Source organism: Sinocyclocheilus rhinocerous, unplaced genomic scaffold, assembly GCF_001515625.1.
Source record: "Sinocyclocheilus rhinocerous isolate Xijiao unplaced genomic scaffold, SAMN03320098_v1.1 scaffold225, whole genome shotgun sequence".
Lineage (NCBI taxonomy): Eukaryota > Metazoa > Chordata > Actinopteri > Cypriniformes > Cyprinidae > Sinocyclocheilus > Sinocyclocheilus rhinocerous.
This window is the reverse complement of record NW_015630532.1, coordinates 2174525-2184903: the sequence shown is the minus strand read 5'-3', so window position 1 is coordinate 2184903 and position 10379 is coordinate 2174525. Positions and strand designations below refer to the sequence as shown.

The 10379-nt window shown below is 33.4% G+C and overlaps 2 protein-coding genes across 2 annotated transcripts in view; one reads left to right on the top strand and one right to left on the bottom strand.

Moving 5' to 3' along the window:
* Positions 1-1312, bottom strand: part of LOC107740487 (chymotrypsin A-like) — a 4885-nt gene extending 3573 nt beyond the window's left edge. The window contains exons 1-4 of the mRNA XM_016552943.1: positions 1293-1312; positions 750-789; positions 566-645; positions 349-427 (exon numbers count right to left, since the gene is read on the bottom strand). Of these exons, the coding sequence (XP_016408429.1) occupies positions 349-427; positions 566-645; positions 750-789; positions 1293-1312 (219 nt within the window). The remainder of the gene's footprint in view (positions 1-348; positions 428-565; positions 646-749; positions 790-1292) is intronic.
* Positions 1313-3974: 2662 nt separating this feature from the next.
* ctrb.3 (chymotrypsinogen B, tandem duplicate 3) lies at positions 3975-6786 on the top strand. Its single transcript, XM_016552954.1, has 7 exons — positions 3975-4036; positions 4252-4355; positions 4479-4558; positions 4642-4726; positions 5181-5361; positions 6229-6362; positions 6436-6786. Exons 1-7 carry the CDS (start codon positions 3985-3987, stop codon positions 6595-6597), a joined length of 798 nt encoding a protein of 265 aa, XP_016408440.1. The 5' UTR covers positions 3975-3984; the 3' UTR covers positions 6598-6786.
* Positions 6787-10379: the final 3593 nt, after the last annotated feature.

Below are 10379 nucleotides of genomic sequence, written 5' to 3'. Positions count from 1 at the left end.
TTATCATTATTAGGGGCCAAGCACTGAAGGTGCTATTGGTATTGTGAGAAGTCTATGGCAGCCCTATGAACTGTAGATAGGAAAATCATGAAATTTGGTACACTGATTGAAGTAGTCCTGGACAGTAATTTTGAATATTTTCAGAGATGTCGAGCGAATGAAGATTGTTTCGTGTGAGCATCATTACTCACTGATTGTCCATGATGTGCTGTTAAAGATACACATTTTTTTTTTAGTTTTTATTAATTGATGAAATTATTTAGCTATATATTTATGTAGTGAATTTGGATGGATGCTCTTTCTGTAGGAAATGATACTCAGGATAACAGATATTGAGAGTCTACACACCTTTCCAACACTAATGGTCTGAATGGCCTCAGCATTGGATGAGCGATCATGCTCACCCAGGATGACGCGGTGAGAGGTTCTGTAAAAAATTAAATAATCAAAATTGTATAACCCAAAAACTTTGGCAACAGGACATGCAAGTTTGAAATGCAAACTTAATCCCAATAGATTCCTACAGGCTAAACATTGTAAAGTTGTAAATTTAATCTTGTCTTACCTGACATCGCAGTGAGCAGCAGTCACAACCCACAACTCATTGATCAGGGAGCCACCGCAGAAGTGGAAGCCAGTGGAGTCCTTAAATGAGATGTTCAATTTGTTTATTTATGGATTTTTTTAATGTTTGTTTTATTAAATATCTCTATCATCTATATGTCATTTGTTAATGAAGATGTCTGTACCTGCAGAGACACCTGCAGGGCCAGGAATGGGGCACTGCCTCTTCACCATTCACAATCCTGGAGTAGCCATTGATAATAGGGGGGATGGCAGGAACACCACAGCCTTTAGAATAAAAATAAATCAATAAAAAATAAATATATATATATATATATATATATATATCCTCCTGACTATCAGCTATGGAGTTTTGTCCTCTGTAGAGGACATTATGTTTTAGCAATTTCTCTGAGACGTTACAGTTTTAAGTCTGGATGTCCTGTACAGAGCACATTCAGGGCTTTTCAGAGATACTAATATCGATATTGTTTGGAGGTTTCACCATGACCACTCCCTCTCCTTGGTCTTTAAAAATGGCTGACAAAATGGCTGACATAGTGATCAAGTGTAACACCCTTAAGGAAATATGCTAATATTTTGTAATTATCATTTAAATCTGACTAATTTTCAAATTGTTTGTCATAAATCAACATCTCAGGAAAATGTTATGGGGTTTCAAATCAAAATATGACCTTCTGTTATGTAACAGGACATCGATTTCATACATGTCCACTGTAGAGGACATCAGAACTTAAAGCATTACACATTTTGGGAAATCAATAGAGAAAAAAATTATATATCAATATTCCTATTAAATATTAGATATTATTATGAAAATCTTGCTTATTATTACTCCCATTATTGCACTTATTTGTTCATTCAATGTTGATTCATTCTATGTTGACATATATTAATATGCAAATTAGATACAGTTTATAGATACATTGTGCATAATGGAAAAACTCGTTTATGGCCATTTTACACACATTTTGCATAAAGAAAAATGGTTTTTAAAAATACAAATTGTTTGTCATAAATCAACATCTCAGGAAAATGTTATGGGGTTTCAAATCAAAATATGACCTTCTGTTATGAAACAGGACATCAGTTTCATACATGTCCACTGTAGAGGACACCAGGACTTAAAGCATGTTTATTACACATTTTGGGAAACACAACAAATGAATGAGAAAAAAATTATATATCAATATTCCTATTAAATATTAGATATTATTATGAAAATCTTGCTAATTATTACTCCCATTATTGCACTTATTTGTTCATTCAATGTTGATTCATTCTATGTTGACATATATTAATATGCAAATTAGATACAGTTTATAGATACATTGTGCATAATGGAAAAACTCGTTTATGGCCATTTTACACACATTTTGCATAAAGAAAAATTGTAAAAATATCTTTCATAACATAGTTGAGAATCATCTTTATATAAAGTTTGGTATAAAAAAAATGAAAATTGACTTGTGATTTTTATTTTTTTTTAAAACAGGACTTTTTAAAGTCCCGATGACCTCTTCAGATACATATGATCATGCTCATACATATGAATAAAATATAATTTAAAAAAAAAAATTTTCATGCTCTAAACAATGTAATGACATGACAAAATTTTTTCCTGCTAGTCAGGAGGTTAAATATATATATATATATATATAGGCTGTTCCAATGAAAGCAAGGCACGACAGAATCCAGATGAAAGACATTTTAACTCTTGGGGGTTTATATAGCTGACCTTCTCATATGTTTACATATATTGCAACATGCATGAGTCATTCTTGAAATTTGCTGACATGTTTACTTTGATTTTTCACTTATGGACAAGATTTTGTGATTAAACATATGATTAAATAAGAATTACAATTTAAATTTGCCTGATGCTTAAAAAAAAACCTTGTCACCTTTATCCCCTTCTATTATAAGATTATTATTCTTAGATAAATATAATATATTTATCCCCTATATATTATTGTGATTATTATTTTTCTAATGTTACTTATTTTACTTATTTTGTTTTCCCAGGTTAAGAAATAAAACAATACAAATTGAATGAATGAATGAATGAATGAATAATAAGATAATTATGTATTAAATGATTCAATATTTAGAATACTTGTCCCTTTTTTTCATATCATTTGTGTTCCAAATGTTGAACACTAGTATTAGTATTAATTTACCTTTACATATGGTACAAAGTGTAGTGTTCATGTGAAGGATTTGTATTGCATCAGTGATGTGTATTTAACATGCTATTGACATTTTGAGCATTCATATTTTGTAAACTATTAATAATGAGTAAAATAAATAAACAATAAAATAAAAACAACTGTAAAGTTATGCTTTATGATTAGTAAAAATGTCAAGATGCTTTTATGTAAAAAAACAAACAAACAAAGAGCTGCACTGTTTTGCAGTGCAACATTTTGCTTTTAGAACATTTTTAGAATGACCCATGCAGTATGTACTATGTAAAGGTGTCACCTGCTCATCTGTTATCTCAACCTGTTGCATACAGCATTGCATTGCATAGGATGGATGTATTTCATGTTTCATTTCCATTATTTCACCAAAGAAGAAAACTGTTTAAGTAAAGATGCATTAGCATTTGCTTATCAGCAATAGTTTAGCATTCCAAAATCATGTTTTGCATGTGACCTCTAATCAAATTACTGAAATACTTTTTTTTTTCTTTCTTTATTTTTTAGACAAAAGGTGTTTTTGTAGAGGAATTTTTGAATAAGAAGCTTTTGCCAAACAAAATTATTAACCATTTTGGTGACCATTGGCTTCCACTGTAGGCAGTACAATAAAACAAAACACTTCTGAAAATATCTTCTTTTGAGTTCCACAGAAGAAAAAAAGGTGAAGGTGAAACAACATGATGGTAAATGACAGAATTTTATTTTTTTAGGTGAACTATCTTATGAAATATTTGTTTATTTAGCACTTAAAAAGAGTCAAATTAAATGTGAACATCCCAGATAAATATTAGTTGGCTAATATTTTCAGTTATTTATTATTTGAAATATTATTTGAAATATATTTTCTAATAGAAAGCATGAACAACAAATAAATAATTAAAATTACTTAATAGAATAAAAGATTTAAAAACCAATCAAAAACAAGTGTTCAATGGCACATTCATGAAGTACTGCCCAGTTTATAAAGAATGAACTTTGCATGTTAAACATGACAATGTTCAAGTACAGTGGTGTGAAATCATGGGATTCTGCACAGGTGAAGACCAGCTGATGCAGACTCTCAAGGTTAATTTTTGACCATAACGTCAGGTCATCATGCCCTCATTGGTATGAAATATTACTATTAAATTAAATAATTAAATCATTGCTATTAAATAGGACTTTCTGCCGTCAGTAATTCTGTGTCTTCTGCACAATGTCTTTCCTGTGGCTGCTGTCCTGCGTTGCCTTCTTTAGTGCAGCCTATGGTGAGGAAGTTTTATTTTTTTTATTATTTTAAACCTCTGTTTTTCAAAGGTCATAGTCACAGTTGCTGAAAATATCAGTATTGCTAGTCACCATCCTATGTTAAAAATACGCTTTGCATTTACAAAAATATTTGGCCCTGATCAATTCTACTATCAAATTTCATTATTTACAGTCTTCTTGCATCTGTTAATCCCGTTGCACCTCTTTTCTTCAGGCTGTGGCATTCCTGCCATTCCTCCTGTTGTCAGTGGCTATGCCCGCATTGTGAACGGTGAGGAGGCAGTGCCTCACTCCTGGCCCTGGCAGGTCTCTCTGCAGGTACTGTGTTAGTTCCAGCTAGCAAAACTTCAATCGACTTTTTTAGATTTCTATTGCGATTCCTGGAAATTAGTTCACAGCTTACACAAAGTATCGTTTCTTTCTTTGTTGTTTAAATGACAGGACTTCACTGGCTTCCACTTCTGCGGTGGCTCTCTGATTAATGAGTACTGGGCTGTGACTGCTGCTCACTGCAGTGTGAGGTGAGACAGTTAAATCATCATGTTATCTATGCATGAATGCTGGGATAGACGTGGATTTATTAACCTCTGTGGTTTATCTGCAGAACTAGTCACCGTGTGATTCTGGGAGAGCATAACAAGGGAAGCAGCAACACTCAAGAGGACACGCAGACTATGAGAGTATCAAAAGTGAGGCTCAAGAACTTCAAACTTATTCCTCAACAATACACAAGAGCTGGAGACTTAAAGCGTTTCAAATATGCTTCATGGTCCTTTTTCACTCCACAAAGTTATGTAAACAATGTGCAAATTATTTAGAATACTAGATGGAACATGATAATTCATGTTAGTAAACTATCATACAAAAAAGTAGAAAAGTGTCACTGGGGCAGTACCCTTTCAAAAAGTTACAAATATATACCCTTTAGGTATTGATGTGTACTTTTAAAGTACTAATATGCACCTTTAAGGCATAAGTACTATTATGTACCATTTAGAGGTAAATAAGTTACAAAGATGTATGTTTTAACTTTTATACCTTTAAGGGTATTGCCCCAGTGACAGCTTTGGACCTTTTTCTGGCCGTGTGTACTAAACCTTTACTTTGAATTTCTCTTCATTGTTATTTTTTCTGTGTTTCCAGGTGTTCACCCATCCTCAGTGGAACTCTAACACCATAGAGAATGACATTGCCTTGATCAAGCTGACCGAACCTGTCTCACTGAACGCCCATGTGTCCCCTGTTTGTCTTGCTGAGACTTCAGATGAATTTGCCCCTGGCATGACCTGTGTTACTTCTGGCTGGGGAGTGACCAGATACAATGGTTGGTTATCTGACTAACATATAAACACAGTTTATAATACATGCCTGCTTTTGGTTCTAGATCAATAGAAATATCTCAAAATCAAGTCATATTTCTAAAAAGCATACAACAGCGAAATAATGATGATAATACTAATACAATATTACATTATTGACATTATTATAATTATTAACATAATATATATTGAGTTTGAATCATATACACAGCTGTTGAAAAGTTTGGGGTATGTAAGTTTTTTTTTTTTAAAGTTTTTTAAGTCTCTTCTGCTCACCAATACAGCAATACAGTAAAAACAGTAATATTGTGAAATATTATTACAATTTGAAATAATTATTTTTATTAGTCAGTCATTCTCCATTCTTCAGTGTCACATGATCCTTCAAAACTCATTCTAATATAGCCGTCTCATAAAATAGTCGATAGTCCTGTATTTATGAGTGAAATTATTAATTTAATGTTTGCCTATCGTGGGAAAGGGATCATTTAAAAAGTCCACACATTTACCATATGTTTTACCGTAGTAACTGTCGCTCGACTATGTCATGTGTAGCCAATCCCTTACGAAAATTAACCATGGTTTTATTGCAGAAAAAGTGTAGAAACCATGATTTTTTTTTTTTTTTTTTTTTGTGGAAACCTGTTTTTCAGGATTCTTTGATGCATCAAAAGTTCAAAAGAACAGTGTTTGTTTGACAAATAAATATTTTGTAACATTATAAATGTCTATACTGTCACATTTGATTAGCTTAATGTGTAAGAGAAAAACATTTACTGACCCCAAACTTTTGATAGTAGTGTACATGTTTGTATATATTTCGAATACCAGCATGTTTTATGATTGCCGTCTTATTCTCCCTCTCCGTGTAGCTCTGTTCACCCCTGATGAGCTTCAGCAGGTTGCTTTGCCTCTGTTGTCCAACCAGGACTGTAAGAGCTACTGGGGAAGCAACATCCATGATACGATGATTTGTGCAGGTGCTGCTGGTGCCTCCTCCTGCATGGTAAGACTATTGTTTCATCCTCACTTCCTCTCTAATGTTCTCCCCTAACTCTCTTGTCCTGCTGTCTGTTTAGGGTGACTCTGGCGGTCCTCTGGTGTGTCAGAAGGGTGATGTCTGGACTCTGGTGGGTATCGTGTCCTGGGGAAGCAGCCGTTGTGACACTAGCATTCCTGGTGTGTACGCCCGTGTCACTGAGCTCCGCGACTGGGTGGATCAGATTCTGGCCTCAAACTAAAGAAACAAAATATATAGATATTCCTTGACATCACAGAAGAGCATCATTTTGAGAGCTACTCAAGACTGTGAAAACAGGTGATTTTACCACAGTTACGGGGTGATGTTAAACCAGCTTAATTGTGGTAAAACCACAGCTATAAGAAGCGTATTACTTTTATAGAAGGTCTGCAACAGTTCAATAAATATATACAACATGTTGTAGTGGATTTTTATGTCATGTTGTAGTGGATTTTTATGTCATGTTGTAGTGGATTTTTAAATATAGCCAACGTTTAATTTGTGTTTATATAAATTCTGCAAAAACTACAGTGTAATAGTTACAAATTTAGTCATTAATACCTCAATGTATTAGAAAATAACAAACGTCTGATCTATGACTTTCCTGTAGAACAAAGAAAAAAAAATTTATTTTACTTGTAATGTGCGTCTTTGACAGAGGAGAGCGCTAAAGACTCACACAAAATATTAAGTAGTATATTTTTGGCTGATCAGTCTACTTATATTCCTCAATATACAAACCCTGTTTTCCAGTATGCAAGCATTGTCAAGTTTTTAATTGTCAAAGGCAGTCCAGGTTTAATAAATTGAATGTTTTTGTCATTCAGGGTTATACTCAAAGCCAATTGCCTTTAAATAGGCTGTCAAAATGGGCATTATTAAATTAGTAAAAATGTAATTCCTCTGATATTCTGTGGTTACTTCATACATAAATCTAACTGAACGATGTTTTTGTCTATGCATATTTTAGTGCGTTCAGGTTCTAACAGCCTCAAACCTTTCAGCCCTTCAGTCTGTTAAATACAAGGTAAAACATCATATAAGGGGTCTCCATGGCAACATCCTGATCATCCTTGAGACATATATACAACAGTGGAGTCAATTGTTTCACAGAGAGATGTAGAGGACAAAAACAAAAGATGATGAGAAGGCATGAGACAATTAATACAATAGGATAAGCTCTCATCTTCTCTCACTAAGAATGCCAGTATGGAAATAAAAGAGTGAATTGAGAGCCTCAGTAATACACTGAAAGAAAGAAAGAAAAAACAATACCCCATTAACCGCTTCTAAAATTCAAGCATAAACTGATGTGCTAAAAGCTTGGACTCTTCAGCTCTCCGTTAAGAGTTGGTTGAATAACATATTTTCAAAAAAAACATGCCAGTAGTTTCAAGGTGAATGTTGTCTTGAGGTGTCACTCAGAATCAAAACCAAGCAATTGTGGAGCCTTGCTTTTCATATATTTTCCTGCATCATCCACCCGCAGTGTTGAGACTGACCAGAATTGAACATTCAATATTAATGAAATACGATACATTTATTTCAGATGTTTAAACCATCAACTCACATTTTCAAACCTACTGTAAATTATAATACATTCTTTGGATGACTCTTTGGATTGTTGTGTTTTTATGGTTGGTAAGGGAAGGCAAGGATCATGAGAGTTCAATGCCATTGAGGACAGCTGGATCGAATGAATGATCAAATAGAATAGCTCTTACAAATTTCCCCTTAGGACTGATTTGAGTATTGAGAGTGTCCAGCTCATCTGAGTGTGGCATAAGAGATAGCACTCAACCATAGCATGGTAATAATGTCTGTGGCTCTGCATAAATCCCTTGCAGTAAGAGATTCATGGTGGTGTCAGCGTAATATCTGGAACATTCTAAATATTAAGGATCAGATTCCTACAATTAAAGTTATCCTATTTACAGTTTTTCTACAAGTGTCTTCAAATGGGCAATAACAGTTAACAATTACACTATTAACAGTCAAAAACATATGCATTAAGAATTAGAAATAAATGTAGTCCAGTCTTACAAAACATCTACATAAAACCATTTAGCAAAAACATCCAAGTATGATTATAATTTGTAAATATAACATTGTTCATTGCCAGTTAATCAATATACATTCATTCATGTTAATTTATATAATGCATAAAAATATAACTAAAATGTATATTATAACTAAATCATAGTACTGAATCTGTAGAAATGACCTAATAAATGCAGTAAAAGTACTGTTCATTGTTAGTTCATGATGACCAAAGCATTAACTAATGCTGTTGCAACCAAAGAACCTTATTGTAAATACCACCATTCCTTCCTTGAGATGTACTGTCAAGAACGGATATTGAGAAGAAAAAAAAAGATTCTTAAGGCAGTACCTATAATTATCCTGGCACTTAGTGCATATGAGTTTTTTAATTTGGTGGTGAAGGATGTGAAGAGCATTTCTATACTGAAGAGAGCACACAGTACAGTAATTATTTTATTAAGTATATTATCCTGTATAAACACAGTATATGATGCTAAATGCTTTGTGTTTAGTGTAATTTTTGAGGTTAAACTCTTTGCTCTATATTGCTTTCCCAATAATGTTTATGGATTAATACTTGTAGCATTCTGACACACACACAAAAAGGTATTTTTCAATTTATTTGAATGTAATGACTTTTTATTGCATTGTTACATTTGGCTTTAAGAGTTCTAATAGCATGATGTCTCTAATGTATCTCTTTTTATTTTCTCTTTCATTTCATTCATATCATCAGTCTCAGCTCCATAATAGTCGCAGTGCTTTCTTTACGTTACTTGGTCTATTTTTCCTCTTCTCAGTTTGAGTCCTCCCTCAGAAATAATTTGAACAAGTGGATGAATTTTTGAGTGTGTGGGTCTTTGAAAAAATGTCTCAATTCTTGTCCAATATGTTGATAGCTGAGACCCATGTAAAATTTTCACCCAACACCGCACTGTCTGTCATAATAGCATGTTTGTACCTGTTTCTTTGTTTAGTTGTCAGATTCTGAAAGAACTGCATCTATAGGGCTGTTTTATATTAAATATTTTATATTAAAACATTTTCTAATGTTTTATATTAAATAAGCAAACAGTCTCACTTCTGATTTCTGGAAGAAGAAAAGAACACAGGGATTGTAAACACTACAGTCCTACAGCCTTCATTTTCCATTCCCCTCACTGCTTTCTTACTCACATATTCCTGAAGTGAATAGAGAACACACTGAAATTTGCTTTAAGATTTCTAAAGTGGTCTACAAATGTGCACTAATTTCCCATGCAGTTTCCAAAAGCTTCTGAAGCTAAATTAAAAATATTTGAATAAATTGCAACACAGCTATTCTTTATTTGCCTAAACATGTTTCTTGCAATAACCTCTTTCATTTCAGCCACAACAGAGTTAAAATGTCCTGATCCTGATGAAAACCACTAGGCTACAAAAATCCAACATTAAAAATATAATGTTTTCATATGCTTTTAGAACAGTGTCATTAGTCAGTCTAGTGTCTGTGCATAATGCACACCCTTATATGTGTACTGTTTTTTTTATGTCTGCTTAATTGGTGTACACTGGAACACAATACCATTGGTTGTGTGGTTGTATAACCTCAGCAATGGGCCACTTCAACAACATCAAATCATCTGTTGACAGCTCTTAACCTTATTCTAAGTATTAGAACACTGGAACACTGAACATACAGACCATCTGATAACTTGTAAAGCAATTTGGTTTTGATTCCGATTCCGGTCACAGTACACTAATAAACCTGAACAATAGTTTTTTAATTCTGTGTGCCAGAGAGTTAAGATAAACCCATTTGGGATTAGAGAAGAGGCTTTTTAAAACCTACACACCAATAAATAAAAAGATTAAGTGTGTGACAGAAAGAGTCCAGGGAGAATGTAAGTCCAGGGAAAACATTTGGAAACCTTGATTAAAGGCTACGCAGATCACTCATCACTCTCCCTCCCTCCCTCC